Consider the following 17,457-nt stretch of genomic DNA (forward strand, 5'->3'; position numbering starts at 1 on the left):
CAAGAAACTCTGGAAAGATCTTTTTTTAAAAAATAGGGTAATGGTGGAAAAGATTACACAAATCTTATTTTATGTTATTTTAAAATAGGTCTATGTCAAGACACATTTAGGATTTTATGTTCTTAAGTCTTAACTGGTATAAATGGTCTTTGAAAATTTATAGATACTCATAACTTCTTTAAATATGTAATAAATAGTTACTATATTCTATTAATCCTATTCCAATATGACCTTAATTGTCCCATGAACTAGATACTTCTTTCATTGTAAACATATGTAGGCTGCAAAAGTATTCCAAAGTTTAACCCCATCTTATAATTAACTGGATTAATATCAGCATGGTTAATTCCTTAAGGACACTTTGGACAATAAACTTTGCTTCCAATGCAGGTAACACTGGACAGCAATACGTTAGCACATTATTGATATTAATTACTGGCATAACAAGTTCTCCCATTCATTTCCGCATATTTTTTTAAAGTTACTTAGTTATAGAGTGCTAAAGGAACCAAAGGGAAAAAAAAAATCCAGAAGTAAATTTAAACCTTGTGGCCCAGTGCAATGGAGTTGAATTTAGGTCTCCTCCAAGTTGATCCACAATAGCACCTTTCGAAATATAGTATCTATAAGACAAAATTTTAAATAATTAAGACAACTTTCATTTTCAATTTTAAGAAACTGTACGAAAAATAAAGAAATAACTGTTTTTCATTTTAGATCTCATGCTAGTTTATGCCTTTGACAATAAACAATCTTTTGTGAGTTTTTAAAATTATTAGGAGAATTTTACATCAAACCTATCACTCTCTTTTGTTCCAGAAGTAAAAGAAAAGTAATTTTTTTAAATTACAATAAAGAATAGCAAAGCCAAATAACAATCATATAAAAAAGAAGGCAGTCAGAGAACCACAAAGATTTGGATCCCACAGCAGCATGAGGTAGAATTTTGGAATTAAAACAGCTGTAGAGCAGGCCAGACACATAGCCTACCATGGGTAGAAGCTCGGCTTTTTAAGCTCAGCTTGACTTTCCCCACAAGATTACTACAGATTAAATCAAACAACATATGTGAAAGAGTTTTATACATTGTAAAGTATAACATAATACCTTATTTGTTATGATGCCTTATTTGTTATGCTTTTAAAGCTGTGTTGCTTTAAAAAGAAAGAGCAACCTCATTTCTTACTATATTCATGTCATAACATCTTGATATTCTCTGAAATGAACAGGACCTAGCTGCTTATATAATGCTTGTTTTGGAACTGATCAATGCAATGAATCTTGAATACAAATGATTTCAAGGCATTTGATGGCAAATGTTTGATATATGTATATATTGAGGTTCTTAAACTGTTCTAAGTGATTACTGCTTTAGATCACTAATGCATTCACTCTTAATGCTCAGAGTTCCAAACATTTAATATATTCAATACTTACAAGCTTGATTCAGATATTTTCTGCTTTATATATTTAAGTTGGTGCTTTTAAAGCATTATGCAATGAAGGGCCCAATTCCACTCTATCATACAGCTTGAAGTAAACTTAAAATATTTCTAGACTAAAATATTTCCAGTCCAAAATATCAGACAGTCTGGACACAAACATTCAAATGCTCCTAAACTGTTTCTTAAGGTACCCAGTAGACATTAATGCAATAATTGAAAATGATTTTTTGAGCCCAAAGAGAAGTATAGCACAGCCAAAGAACAGCTTTGATAGGAAATATTTTCTTCAAAATTCCAACTAGAAAGTTTTTTTAAGCAATTTTATTACCTTCTCTATAGTTAATATATCTGTGTTCCTGAGACGTATTTTTACTCACATTTCAAATCCTTGCTAGGACTATGGCAATGAGTGATTTCCAAACTAGTTCTAAAGTACAACTTTTTTTTAACAAGGATAGGGGAACTTTTTTTTCTGCATGATAAAGAAGAGTAACTTCTATCACCTTTTCATTGTAAACCTCTGGAAGAAAAATACTATATTTTTATAACATGTTATTTTTTGTAGCTTTAAGACCCTAGTTCAAACTACAAAATTCTGAGAAGATTGTATAATTCTTATTTTTAAACTCAAGCCTCGTTGCAATACTATAAGATGGTTATTATCAAGAAATGTACTTGCGGGTACTAATGATCCCTAGGTTTTGAAAAGAGAAAATCAATGAACAAGAGATAGCAACAAATACTTGAAAGATGAAAAGCAAAGAGCTAAAACCCAAATGTCTCCAGAGGAGAACACCAATGAGAAGCAAACCAGAATATGTTATAAAACCCTAGAAAGGCTAAGGGATTAAAGGCAATAGTCACCTCCAAAGAAAGTAATAAGAAGCTGGACTGTAAACAGAAACACTGGTTCAAAGTCAATATAAGCTGCTGAAAAACTGTCGTTTTCTTACTTATATTCTCACTGAAAGTGAGTGTTTATTTAGCATCACAATAGGCATTTTAGTGACATGGAAGCAATCAAGCAGCTGACAAAGCTAGACTAGTTTTCTTTGTGCACTGTAATCTTAAAATGTGACTACTCAAATTTTTAATATTATTATAGTGATAATTCAAACTCTTCTATTAAAGTTCAGATTCATTCTAGTGTCTCTAAACTTCTCATGCTCCTGTTGATTTTAACATTCAAACATTCAGTATTTGCCAAAAGGTGTATTCAGTGCATCTTTCCAGAGAAATTTAAGACTCAAGGAATTACATCACAGAAACATATGGGACACTGAAAACGTAGCAATGTAAGTTTACATGCTAAAGGGACATTTGGGAGGTTCCTAAGTCCCACAACTTCCAATCAGCTTTGTTATGTCTCTCCTAAATATGAATGGTCAAACATGACCAGATAGTTGAGGAAAGCTTCAAACACGGAAGGAGATCAAAATAAACAGAAGAAGCCCAAAATAAACAATATGTAGAGAAGAAGAACTTAAAAAACTAAAGTTATAATAAATATCCTCCAAAAAATAAGAGAAGATAATATACTCATGACATAAGAACAAAATATTTTTTTTAAGTGGGGTGGGGGGTAGAGATCAAGAGAGAATGCTTCAAATTGAAAATGCCATAGATAAAATTAGAAATTCAAAAGAAGGATTAGAAGATAAATTAAGAACATCTCCCTAAAGTACAATAGCTATAAAAGGACCATATCAATGCACAATAATGTAAACTTTCACAAAGTGGGGAATAAAGAATAAAAAGTTATATGTCGCCAGGGAAGAAGAATAAGCCACACACACACTGTGCTCTCAGAAATTATAAGCTACATATTTTTTAACAAAGCCCCATATTCGTTAACAACACCTTGACTTGAAATCAAACTGAAATCAGAGACTACAAGCATTATTAGCTGTTGTTAACAAAGAATCTTGAAGTAACAGGAGACTGCTGAAGACCAAAGCCTGCACTAATCCTTTTTATTTCATTATATCAGGGCAAAATCTAAGAAATAGTTAAAAGACTTCCACTTGAAAACACTAGGAATATACGAAATCCAGGCCAGGTGAAGGTCTCCTCCTTTCCAAATTATACTTACTTTACTATCTTACCAGCATGAAAGTGACCCCACTAACTTTGCTTGAAGCAAGCTCCTATAATACACCCTGATGGAACATAACTGTTAGAAGAGACACTTCTCCATGGGTCTCTGGTGGCTCCCATATGTCTTGCTGAGTACATGAGAAGACTGCAAGGTCCTGACCACTCTTTATACAGGCCATTTCTCAGAGTTCTGTTTGCATCAAGCAACCTTGAGAGATGAGGTAATGTCTCCCTCTGGGACAAAGAGCGACCTTGCTTCCCATGTACTATAAAAGCAATGAACATCCACTGTGTGTGCTGCATCCATCTGGACCATATCAAGCCACTCCCATAGGACCTAGGGAGCTATGCAAATATGATGTTCATGCTATTTGCTGTGCTATGAATAATAAAGTCCTTGGTCTCTACCTGAGTCATGTATCTTCTGCCAGCATCCATGAAATAGTAATATGCTGTAGCTTCTAAGAAGGGTGTAATTCTAGACTGAAAAGTAAAAAATTAATCTTGAGGCTATAAATACCAGTCACTATAGAAAACTGCATTTACTCACCATTATGTTTGTTTTAGGAAAGTAACTTGCTAAACTATGAATTGTAAGAAATTAAGTTTACCCCCTTGATTGGGAGATTGTGACTGACATATATACACTACTATGTACAAAATAGATAACTAATGAGAACATGCTGTATAGCACAGGGAACTCTACTCAATGCTCTGTGGTGACCTAAATGGGAAGGAAATCCAAAAAAGAGGGGATATATGTATAAATAAGGCTGATTCACTTCGCTATGCAGCAGAAACTAACACAACGTTGTAAAGCAACTATGCCCCAATTAAAAAAAACAAAGAAATTAAGTTTACCCCTCTGAAGACATAATATACACAGACACTGTAGTTATTAACCCACTCTATAGTTAGTGACTTTATTCTGTAACCTCACTTGCCCATAAGTGGTGGAACAATCCATAAGGCAGGCAACATCAAGACTTTTTGTCTGTATTTCTCATTTTAGAGTTTCTTATTTATTTTTAAACACAAGGCAAATGTGAATTTTTTGATCAACAGAATGAGATCAAATATATCTCAACTATAACACTTGAAGCAAAAAAATAATAAAGTAATGCTTTAAAATTCCGAGAAAACTAAGCTTAATCTAGAAGTCTACGCTCAGCCAAACAACCAATAAGGTTTGAGGGCAGAAGAGATAGTAACTTGAAAAGATTTACCTCCCAAGTACTCTCTCTCTCTCAGAAAGTTATCGAAAAACGTGCTCTACTAAAACCAGAGAGTAAACCAACAGAGAGAAAAACCTGAGATCCAGGAAACTGAAACCAACACTGGAGCAAAGGGATTTCCCAGAATGATTGCAAAGGTAAGTCTTAAGACAATTGCTGTGAGTAGCTCTCAAGAGCAAACAGTGGGCTGGAACAGAAAGATGGAGAAATTCAGGAATGATTTCATCCTCCCTACTCCACCAAAAAAGGAACCAATAAATTATCTGATACTGTTTGCATACACAGATGGGTTTTACAGTTCTGTCTATGAGTATGGGAACAATTAGTTCCAATATACATAAAGTTAAACAAATGAAAAAAGAAAGCAACTATTACTTCTGACAAAAATAAAAATTCTACAGGAAGAAAACAGATATCACAGAACACTTCTGGGCTTATCAGTGAGAATTTACACTTTAAACAATTTAAACTTTGCATAGTAATTTAACTAAAACTATAATAGAGGACAGAGGAAGAAGTATTAGTGGTGAGGTGTTCTAGGACATCTAGTTATCCCAAAACAGAAAGTCAAAATATAATAACTGATAAATCAAGAAACGGCACAAAAATTGGCAAGATTTATTAAAATTCAAAATTCATCCTCCTTACTTTCCTTCTCCTAAGAATTCTACAGATATATAAGAACATAAGCAAAATGGTATGTGAACAAGATACTATTTACAACACTGTATAAAATAGTAAAAACACTAGAATCAATCTAAACGTTCACCAATAGGTAAACCATTAAATAAACTAAGTCCATACAATTAAACATTATACAGCTTTTTAAAAAGAATGATGTAGCTCTAGTTGCACTGATATGAAAAATTTTGAAGACACATAAATTAAATGAAAAGAGCAGAAAAGCATTTGCTATCATTTGTGTAAAGAAAATAACTTTCTAGATAAAAGTAACAACATAAAAATATAATATACAAGAGTAAGTACTGAAAGAAACAGCTAAAGTACTGAAGATAGTTACTTCTGAGGTACAGAACCCAGGGGGTGGGGGGGGGACTGCTGTTTCCATTGTAAGCCTTTAAGTACTATTTGATTTTTTAAATTGTTTATGTACTATTTTGATTAAAGTAACAGTAATTTTAAAAAATACAGATACTACAGAAGGCTAGATAATTTGAACCAACCCTCCAATTAAAGAAAACTAAAAAAAAGCTCAACAAAATAAAGAAATATTTCCTAAAAGCAAATATTTCCTAAGAAGATTATGAGCACTTACCTGGCTAAGATTCAGGAGATTAAAACTGGGAGAAATTAGAAAACTGCTTGGCACCATCTACCCTAGAGACAATTTGCTGATACAGAAGAGTTGGCCAAGAGGCAAGCTAAGCGGACAAAAGCAAAATAAGGGCTGGGACCCCAAAAAGCTGCACTGTAGGAGTAACTAAGAACCAGAAGTAAACCTGGCTCTAGCATGGTCTTCAGCCACCTGAGTGATCCAGAAAATCTAAAGCCTTAAATTAAAGTTGGGCTTAGCAGAAACAAATGGTATCTTCTCATCTTAGGCCTCAAATTATTCAACAAATAAGTTTTCAAGCATAATGTCTATTATACATTCGAAGATAGTCATGCACACAAAGGAATAACATAACAGATACAGACCCACACAGACTCCCAATGCTATCTTCTCAGACACAGATTATATAATAACTATATTTTCAAGTATATAAGACAAGATGGAAAAGTACAGCAACAAATGAATCAAATAATGCAAGTTTAAAAAAAATTAAATTCTAGAACTAAAAAATAAACAAAATTGGAACTCATTGAATAGATTTAACAGCAGATTACTCATAGAGAATAAATGAACTGGAAGATAAGTCAGAAGAAGTTTCCAGAATGAAGCAGAGAAAAAAAGGACAGTACACACAGAAGAGAGGGTAAGAGACACAGCATACAATGAAAAGTTCAAATATACATTTAACTGGCGTTCCAGGAGAGCAAAAAGAGAATGGGGCAGAAGAAATGTTTGAAGAAATAATGGCTGAGATTTTCCAGAACTGATGAAAACATTAATCCACAGAATCAAGAATTTCTTGCAATCTTATTCAGGGTAAATAAAAGAAATCCACACCTAGAAACATCATCATGAAACTGCAGAAAACTAGAAACAAAGAAAAAAAATCTTAAAAGCAGCCAGAAAAAAGAAAGAAAGAAAAAAAAGCCTTAAGTGTAATGCTTAGACTGACTTCTCAATAGTAATAGAAGCCAGAAAACAGTGGGATGATATTCTCAATGGGTAAAAAACAAAAATAAAATTAAAAGAGCGGCCAACCTACATTTCTATACCATGTGAACATTTCCTTCACAAATGATGATGAAATAAAAACATTTTCCGACAAGCAAAAACAGAATTTAGACATCAAGAGACCCATACTGCAGGCAGAGGAAAGGTTAGAAATACAAGAAGGGAAAAAAGGAGCAAATAAAATGGAAATACGCTCTCCGGAAGAAAGTGATTCATGGAATTCAATGCTTTAGTTATTACTTGCTTAATCTTTCTTTAGTACTCTAAGGGCAAATTCTTTTACCTGATATTAACATCCTATTTGTCTCTAGACTCTGTATGCTGTACTTAAAAGGCACACCTGCAAGCAGTTCATTTCAGATTCATGTCTCTATCTAAAAATCTTATATCCAAATTGCCAGAAACTATTTTAGCTAGATTTACTAAGACTTCCTTATCGTCCTGACTCCTGCTTATCTAACCACCTCTTATTATTACTGAACAAGCAGATGAACAGTAAGTAATAAAAATAATTTATACTGAGTATATAAAGTATTCTTCATTTATGCTGGTGTGAAGTTAGTTTATTATTACTTGCTATTATTAACTCCTCTCTTTCCTTTTGTAGCTTTTACCCATAGAATTCATATTAAGAATGTAAGCTACAAGTTAGACTGCCTGAGTAAGTCCAGACTCCAACCTTTATCAGTTGTATGTCAATGGTAGCATATTTAACCTCTTTATGCTTCAGTTTCCACATCATTAGGACAGCAGTAAAAATCGTTATTTTTCACACAGGGTTACTTCAAGAATTAAGATTTAAGGAAATATACGTGGAAAAGCACTCAGCATAGTATCTGTCACATAATAAGCATTCGATATATGTTAAAAACAATTTTTTTCAGGAGAAAAGTACACAGAATCTACATTTTAAAAGCTATGAATTTTAGAAATTATATATTTTATAATTATTTCTAATAATTTTATAGTAATAACTAATTACTTAAAAATATAGAAATGCTTACTTGACTAAATCTATTCTGTTATTGATGGCAGCCCAATGCAGGAGTGTAACATTTTCTTTGTCTGGTTGCCGTACATCATAACCTGCTTCCACCAATTCTCGGCAGCGTTCATATATTCCATATCTTGAAAAGAAAGAAAACGTGAGATTGTTACCACTATTTGACAAGAAATTTAAAGCTGAAAATAGCATTTCCAGAAGAAACTAATGCTCCATTTTGAAACCTGGAAATTAAAATGGCTTTCTCAATATAAAATGTTACTTTAAAAATATCAATATTCCAACAGCTTTTACTAATCCATTTTATAATTAAAAAATTTTCATCTATAAGAATGCAATAACTCATAAAGTGGAACAGAAAAGGATAACATAAATAAAATGTCTATCAGTTATTTGTTTTTCTTAATATCACCACTTATTCTACAAAACACTTAAGGCAGCTTATAAAAATACATACAGCTATGTTAAAAAATATTAAATCATAAAGAAGCAGTAACAAAGAGTTTATCAACGATTTAGAACAGCATCGAGAAAAAAGGATGTCTTACCACCTCAGGATTCTTTATTTACAAATTTAGCCTCAAAATTCCTAAGGCAAATAGAAACGGAAGTGTGGGGGTGGGAGCAGGGCAGGTGCAGGAGGAGTCCTGTGCGTTCAAGCCAATGAGAATAAGAGAAAGTCTACTGGGAGAATTTGAAGAAAGACATTCACGCTTAATAAAGAAGAAAGGTGCACGCAGAAAGCTTGACCTTTTCCTCCCTTTCTGTTTTTGGTCATTCTGTGGCAGCATATATATTTTTTAAAACTTTGTATTATGGAAATTTTCAAGCATAAGCAAAAATAAAAAGAACAGTACAACAAACCACCAAGAATCCATCATGGAGCCTCAAAAACCATCAACTTTATCCTAAACAAAATACTGGATCCTTGGAAATATGAGACACAAAAACAAATTAAATGAGCTTTGACTATATTTGTAAGTTCTTAATCAAAGTGGTCTCCAAAATGGGGAGGTATACCACAGGGTGAGGTTGGGGGAAAGGTGGCATAATAAAGGAACATTAGAAGCAAATATTAAAACTGTATTCATGTCTTAGCTAATAGAGAAAGAAATTAAGCTGCATTAATATTTAATACAGCCTTCACTGCTTCAATGCTGCCCTACAATGGCTCTGTACTACATGTGTACACTTACACACACACACACACACACACACACACACACACACACGCACAAGGTAAATCAATCTAAGGGAAGAGCAAGAGTTCCACAATTCACAGGAGATGACAGAAGTTCCTTCAGCTCTTTGTTCTTTTTCAGAAAATTGTTTACATGGGCCCAGTTAAGTGAACTAGGCATATTACCTTAAAGGGCAGAATCTACCTCACACTTTGAATGAGATAAGTGATGATAAAAATCTTTTTAACTATACTGAGAATCGCTGGTTACTTTTCTAACATTTAAAAGTGAGTATGCATTTTCCTTTTAACAAAAAAGACAAGTGTTTCAAATCTGTTGGCTTTTTTGGGGAGCGGGGCACAGGTAGCGATGGCAAAGAACTGTGACTGGTATGCTATCCACCATATACAGTTGACCCTTGGACAACATGGGGGTTATAGGCGCCAACCCTCCCGCAGTCAAAAATCCACATATAACTTTACGGTTGGCCCTCCATATCTGCAGTTCCGCATCTGTGGATTAGACCAACTGCAGACTGTTTAATACTGTAGTATGTATTTGTTGAAAAAAATTCGCATTTAAGTGTATCCAAGCTGTTCAAACTTGTGTTGTTCAGTGGTCCACTGTATTCTTAAGAAAGGTAAAGACAGTCAGTCTGTTCCCCTTCAAGGCAAAGAGGATATTTCAGACACAGTGAGAAACTTAACTACTTTCATTTCAGAAAAACACCTACTATAAAGAGAATATTTTTAAAAAATTGCATGTTTGGAAATGTTTCTATCATTATATAATATAGTTTCTGAAAGATCTTATACAACAACTGTAAAAACTTTCTTATGTGGGCACACTAAAAAATTTTGAAACAATTTTCTAACATGTGTGAACCCATTTGCTGTAATTACAAAAATGTCAAAACCTGATTAGTTTGCAAGAACTATCATCAGAAAATGTACATTTACAAGGTAAAGTTTAGTAAAATCTTTACGTAGTGAATAGTACTGAAAAGTAATTACTGTAACTTAATAAATGCAGTATATGTTGTAATTCTTCCATTAGGGAATCATGTATCTTTGTGAGATTTATCTTTTTTCCAGCCAAAAAATCATGAAAACAAAGTATCTAAATAAAATAAATTTAGGATCAGATTTCCATATCACTGCAACATAAAATATTAAACTATCTAAAATAATAATGAGGAAGCATATTTAATTATACTACTCTCACTGTAAATAAGGTTAATTAATGAAAGACGTTAAAGTAAGACCTAAAGAAATATATACCCCAATTTCCCCCAAAGCGATCTGCAAATGTAATGAAATTCTAATTAAAATCTCAAATGAATATCTCATGAATTTCCCAAGTAGAACCCTAAAATTCATTTGTGAGAGTAAAAGACCAAGAACAGCTGAGACACTTTTGAAGACTAAGAAATAATTAAAACAATGTGGTACTATACAAGATTAAACAAATGGAGGAAAAAAAGAGTATTTAGAAATGGACTGCAGAGTGACATCAGCATCACGGTGGAAGAAGACATTCATCGTTTTGTCCCCCCTCTAACAATAATAATTCAGCCTCTATCCATGGACCTCTGTGGGCACTATGGGATCCAGCACCATCGGCCAAGAGAGCTGGGAGAGTCTCACCCACCCATGCATTGGGTACCAGGCATACAGACCTATTCCTAGCTGTGGACCCTGCAGCGGCCCACGAACTGGCTCCAGCCCCTCTCAGCCACCATCTGGGAGCCCCAGTCAACACTGTCTTTCACAGTCACCACAGATGACAGAGCCTTTGTGGAAGTGCAGGTTTCCAGAGACGTTCCAGCACATTGTTACAGGAAAAAAATATGAGTTTGGATACACTGAAGAGGAGTACTGAATCATGAGCTGCATGACTAGGGGTGGGAAGGGGCTGGGAGAGTGGCAGATGGGACTCTTGGAGGACACTAAAGGGACACAGATCTCACTAACTTCTCTGCAGACTCCATCAAACTACATAAAGAACTTTTACAAACTAATTATAGTAAGACAAAAGAACTCAAAATAGGTATATTTAAAATGGTTAATTCACACAGGAAGAAACCCAAATGGCCAATAAACATAGAAAATATATTCAATATCATTCGTAATCAGAGAAAGGCCAATCAAAAGAGAGAAAAACCATTTCACAGCTATCAAACTGACAATGACTAGTAAGTGTGACAAAACTAGAACTGAGCAAAAAATGCAGTGGAAAAAGAACTCATTTCCTGCAGATGGGGGTATAAATTGGCACAGCCACTTTGGAAAACCATTTGGCAAGAACTGGTAAAGCTGAAAAAGAAGACACTGAAGAAGCCAGAAGTTCCACTTGAGTTGTCTACCCTAGAAGAACTTTTGTTTATGTGCACAGGGGAACAGGTAGTAAGACATTCACTGATGCGATGCTTTGAAATAATGAAATAGTAGAAACGATTTAAAGTATACCTCGATAAGGAATGATGGAATACTACAAAGCAGTTAAACAGGACAGATTAGGTCCTTATTTACCAACACTGATAAATCACAAAAGCTGTATCGTTTTTTTGTTTGTTTTTGAAAAGCAAACTGCAAAAGGATATGTAGAGTAGAATACAACTTATGTCAATTTTAAGCATACATTATAATAGTATATTTTGTTTACAGATGTTTGTCGACATGTACAGGAATGTTCATGAGAATGATTCGCAGCAACTTCGAGAGAGGTTTCCTCGAGGAGACAGGGAAAGAGCATGCTGAGCAACCTGCAGCAATCACAGCAAAATGTTAGCATCTGCTTAATCTGACAGTTACATTCTTCTCTATACTCATCTGTAGGATTGAAATGTTTTAAAATTTAAATAAATGTTTTAAAAGGTAGAAATTATAGACAGCACACATAGATACTTTTCAAGAAAAAGCGTAGTTACAAGGGTATTTGAGGAATAAAGAAAGGTGGTTGTTTTTTTTCTTAACATGAAAGATGCTGCAGTGTATTTGCTGATGGAAATCATGCATTAGGGTGAGACAGATTAATGACAAAGGAGAGAAAGAATATAGTAATAGGAGCAAAGTCTCAAAAGGAAAAATGAATGTAGAGCAGTATAATTTGTTTGCTAAATACAGCTGGTACAATGTGCTTTGATTTTTGACTACATACAACATTCGGGAAAGTAAGGTGACAGTGGACTAAGGACTTCCAAAAATTTGCCTCTCCACAAAAGTAATGAAAAAACTGGCAGTATCAACTTTTTCAGAACTCTGGAAAAGTTAACAAAAGGCTTTCAGCAATCCAAGGGCTCTTTAGTCAATAAAAACAGCTGTATTTCAGGAAGAACAGAGGACTTTGTGGTGTTTTAAAATACCACAGTCCCATCCTCTGCTCCCCAGCAGCCTTGAAAAATAAGTTGTATTCCTGGTACTGATAGCAGAGTAGGAATGGAGTTCCTTCAAAGCCTCATTCTCAAAGAGGAGTCATTATTTCACCTATATGGTGGTTCCCTGGAAGAGCCTACTTGAAAGGCTTATCTATTAGACCTCACCCAAACTCATTAAAACCTCCTTTCTGGGATGTTTGTCAAATGTTTTAACATAACAGTTGTTTGAGAGGATGGAAAGCAGTTGGGACAAACAACAGACAAATCAAAAAGCTTAAGCAAAAGCTGAGGAATGAGATATCCACAGGGGCTTGAAAAGCTCAGACATATTCTTGGGAAGCTAGAAGGCCATGCACATGTTCAACAAAGACTGGAGAAGGCCCTAAGCTCTCACTTCTGATTGACCTTGAGGTTCTTTGCAAGCAGAAAGTGAAGGCTAAGGCAGAGCTGTAAGCTGCCTGGCTGAGTGCTGAGTGCCCCAACTTGCACTTGCATGAAGAGTTCCTCGACAAAGATCAAGACTTACTGGTTCTAGGGATTTAAGAAGTCTCTGACCACTAACTAACCAAGTAGAGACTTCAGTGGCCACACATGACAAAGATACAGACTTTACAGTATTAGTTCAGAAATGTCACAAACAACAACAAACCCTGGAGAACCTGATACCCAGAACTGCCATGTTACATTATTTGAACAGTCCAGTTTTCAACAAGACATGCAGAAGAGCAAAAAAGTATAACCCATGGGGAGCAGGGGGGAGCAATTAATAGAAACTGTCCCTGAAGAATCCCAGACATTGGACTTACTAGGCAAAGACTTTAAATCAGCTATCTGATTTAAATCTGTACAAAGAACTAAAGGAAAGTATGAAAACAATGTCTCACCAAGTACAGAATTATCAAATAGAGAATATCAAAAAGAGAAAGAAATGTATATTTCACTTAAAATACAGATGTCAAAGAAGAAAACAACTGCAACAAAAAACTTACTGTGTAGCCTTAACTATGTCCCACGTGCTGTAATCATCAATATGAGTTTTCCTTCCGAGGGGTTCACCATATCCATGGCTATAATGGCTTTGAGGTTTGATTTCCTGTTGAAGAAAAAAAATTACACAGAGATAAGAATAGAGAAATGAAGTATGAAAATATTTCAGTATTTTACTATTGCTTTTGTGCTGTTTGAAGAATGTTTGTTATTTAAAAGATTAAGTTTAACCTTATGCTGAAGTATGTATTCTTTGGAGAAAAAGCATGTTCAAACAGATCTACCCCTTATACACACTCTCAAAACAGAAAAGCTGCAAAACTGTAAATCAGTGACAAATCAGTAACTGAAATTCATCTTTAGCTCCATAGAACTCTACTTCTTCATCAAATCAACTCTCATTCTCTCAGACCAATTTTTCTACTATTCCAGCATAACCCCCTAGCTCTAACACTCTACTTCAAAACTTTCATCACATGCCAAATAAAAACTAAGGTCCTAAAAAAGGAACCCAGGGATATTATTCTATTATTTTCAGATATCACCTTTTCTTATACTCCTTCATGCTGAGGGCTTGTTAAGGCATCTACTATTAGGTGAATAAAGAACAATAGGGAATTCTAATAAAATGTAAATCTGCTTGAGTAGTTCTAAAAATGTCAACACCCTTAAAGAAACTAATTTTTATATAAAAATTTAATTAAACAGCTTTATAGAATATTACATCCATTTAAAACTTATATGCTATGTGCAATTTTCTATTTAAAATACAAACTTTGCTATGCATAGTCAGCTTCCTCAATATAGCACTAAGATACAATTACTTCTTTTATATGAAAACAGAAAAATTGAGCATGTTTGGTTCTACTACCATCCATTCAAATTTCTATGATTCTGATATTTTTCTCTTACAGGCACACACACATAAATGAAAGGATAAGGCATAACAAGATATTTGGAGAGAATTAAATCCTTAGAACAATTCATTCTCTCTTGGCCACTGATATTTAACAATACAAATTTATGGTATTTCATTGGAGAAAAAAGTCTATTATCTTTAGCTCACTCTAGCCATTTAATCTATGTGGAAAATTCCAATACTGATTTGTTTGAACCATACATTTAGAAGACTATCAACAATATTGCTGAATATTTTCAACAATAGGGAATTTAAAAGTTTCACAAAAGCAAATTCTGCTTAGTATATAACCTTTCCTTATGAAAATGCCACCGCCAATATTAAAATATCACTGTAATAATCATAAATCCACATTTGCAGAAGAAAGAAAATAGACATCAGTCTTAAGCCGAGATTCACAACATATTACACGTACTGCATATAATTTACTAAGTGATTTTTTTGAGAGATTGTTCTTGGACTCCATTAAAATAGAACTGGTTAAATATGAACACAAGCAGGTAGAGTATTTTGGGTGTACGCAACACTCTGAATAATTGATGAAGCTAACCAATACATAAGACTTACCCAATTTAATTTTTTTAAACTTTTCTATTTAATTTCTCCACTGAATTCCAGTTCTCAACTTCTCTATGCTCTCTATTCAGTGGAGCAAGATAAAAGAAAGACACGTCTCAGATCAGTAGCACTTCCTTTTTTTCTAAATTTTTTCTGATATTATTCTCCCCTACCATAAGGAAAATAACCTTTTAAACTTTCGATTATGACTTTTTCTATAGGACCATAAGACACCTGAAGGAAAATAAAAACCTGGCCATAGTTTACAAGCAGAATGGAGTAAAATGTCCAACAGAACATGTATTGAAAGTCTGCTATAAACAAAGCCCTCTACAATGTACTGGGACCCCAAGCCAGGACAGGGTAAGGCTAGTGCAAAGTTTAAGAGAGTGCCAAAAAACTCCATAATCAAGATTTTAAAAATCTTAATGAATTATCTTTTAAAACTCAAAACAAAACATAAACATAAACATTTTAAATATAGACAGCACCAGTATTGCTCGTTTTTCCTTTTGTGTCAGGCTCCACTGTGGCTTGAAGCAGTACTGCAAACCAATATGCAAATACCAAATATGGTCTCTTGCCCTCAAGGCCTTTACAATCCAAAATGGAAGGACAAAGTAGATAAGAAACATAAGTCAAAGATTAGAAGCAATAGCTAAGTTAAAACTTAAATAAAGACAACATAAGGGCCAAAAAGTAATAATATAACTTTAAAAACTATTTCAATATGAAAATCTGCTAGGGCAAACTGCTATTTTTTAATAAGGACAAATAGGTTGCTTTTACAGGCAAATAACAAATATTCATTAAATAAAAAATAAATCTCTTTTTAAAGCTTACTACTGTAATGCTTTCATGTGATTTTAGTTTCATTTTTATCCCCAGAGACCTGTTATTATATATAATGATTAAATTGTATTTTCAGTTTATCTACCGTCCATTTTGCCCCACTGACAGTGCCAAATGTGATCTTCCAATTTACTAGAAATCAGACTTTTTTCCAGTAACATTTAAAAATTAAATGCATTTGTTTTATCACAATTATATGGTTTTTATTTGTTTACTTCTACTTTTTAGTAAAGGAAATATGATTTTTTTAAAAGATGGTTTTACATATATCCCTAGAGTAATTTTCAAGAGGTAGAGTTATTCCCACTAAAAAGGTAGAGGAAACGGTGTTTAAGCAAATCTCCAACCTGTTGTACTATTTTTTAAAAAATTAATAACACGGAACTTAAATTCTTTTTCTCACTTTTAATCACATTGGAAACTGATTCACCTCTAGAACTAGCACCCTGCCAATCTGACAAATGACAACACTCTCTATCAAGATAACCACCACTATCACTAGGCCTAGGAATAACAGTTGTGATTTTTAAACTTTAAAAACATAAAATAAAAAATACTGTGTTAATGTAAATAAATATATCCTATAAATGTATAGATGATATTAATTTTTTAATTATAAATTTGCTATTATACATCAGATAAATTTTCAACATACAAATATTTAATGACACTAAAATCCTATAATTTTTCCTTGATTTTAATGGGAACCAAGATGCAATTTAATTGATATCTCTGCCAAGGAAAGTAATACTAATTAAAATATACATATGTAGGTCATTGTAACTTTTAAGAATGCAGTAATTCCATTAGAAGCAGCATGGTATAATAGAAAAAGTCCTTGACTGAGAGGCTACTGAATTGAAAGTCTGCCACTCTCTTACCTAGGCTACAACCCAGCAAGGCAATTAACTATGGTAGGATTCAGGTCCCTCATTTGTAAAAAGAGGAGGATGAATAAGATCAGCTTAGTGTTCCACCCAGGTGCCTCAAGGACCAACATCAGGGCATCAAAGAGCTTGATGGTTTCAGCTCCACTCAATCCACTCCCTTCTTAAACAAAGCACTTTGTTATTTAGCCTCTTTTTAGATACTGGGGCTTTACATAATATTTCTTTAATAAAAAAAAAAAAAAAGATTCAGCTCCTTTTTAAAAGTTTAAAAACCACTAGATTAGAAGTCCTCCAAGATCCCTTCTAAGGCTAACATACAATGATTTTATATATTGGAATAAAGAAATTACAGCCACTAGAAAGATCCTTAAGGTACCTAAATTGACAGCCAAAGGTTTTTATAGCCCTAGGAGTTGCTGAAGAGAACTAGAAGGAGAGAAAGCACCTCCAAAACCTGCTGCTCACGTAGCAGACAGGAACGAGAAGAGCTGCCATACACTGCTGCTAAGAGAAATCAATACGATAAAACTCAAACTTACACAGCAGATACAGGCAAACTCTGGATGGCATATCAAGATGACAGACTCCATAATACGTGTTTATTCACAT

General features: G+C 33.8%; 1 protein-coding gene across 1 annotated transcript in view; it reads right to left on the reverse strand.

The window, feature by feature from the left end:
- Positions 1-17,457, reverse strand: part of ZDHHC17 (zinc finger DHHC-type palmitoyltransferase 17) — a 97,873-nt gene that overhangs the window by 54,177 nt on the left and 26,239 nt on the right. The window contains exons 2-4 of the mRNA XM_061204970.1: positions 13,632-13,735; positions 8,087-8,209; positions 546-623 (exon numbers count right to left, since the gene is read on the reverse strand). Coding sequence (XP_061060953.1) covers positions 546-623; positions 8,087-8,209; positions 13,632-13,735 — 305 coding nt within the window. The remainder of the gene's footprint in view (positions 1-545; positions 624-8,086; positions 8,210-13,631; positions 13,736-17,457) is intronic.

Source organism: Eubalaena glacialis, chromosome 11 (genome assembly GCF_028564815.1).
Source record: "Eubalaena glacialis isolate mEubGla1 chromosome 11, mEubGla1.1.hap2.+ XY, whole genome shotgun sequence".
Taxonomy (NCBI): domain Eukaryota; kingdom Metazoa; phylum Chordata; class Mammalia; order Artiodactyla; family Balaenidae; genus Eubalaena; species Eubalaena glacialis.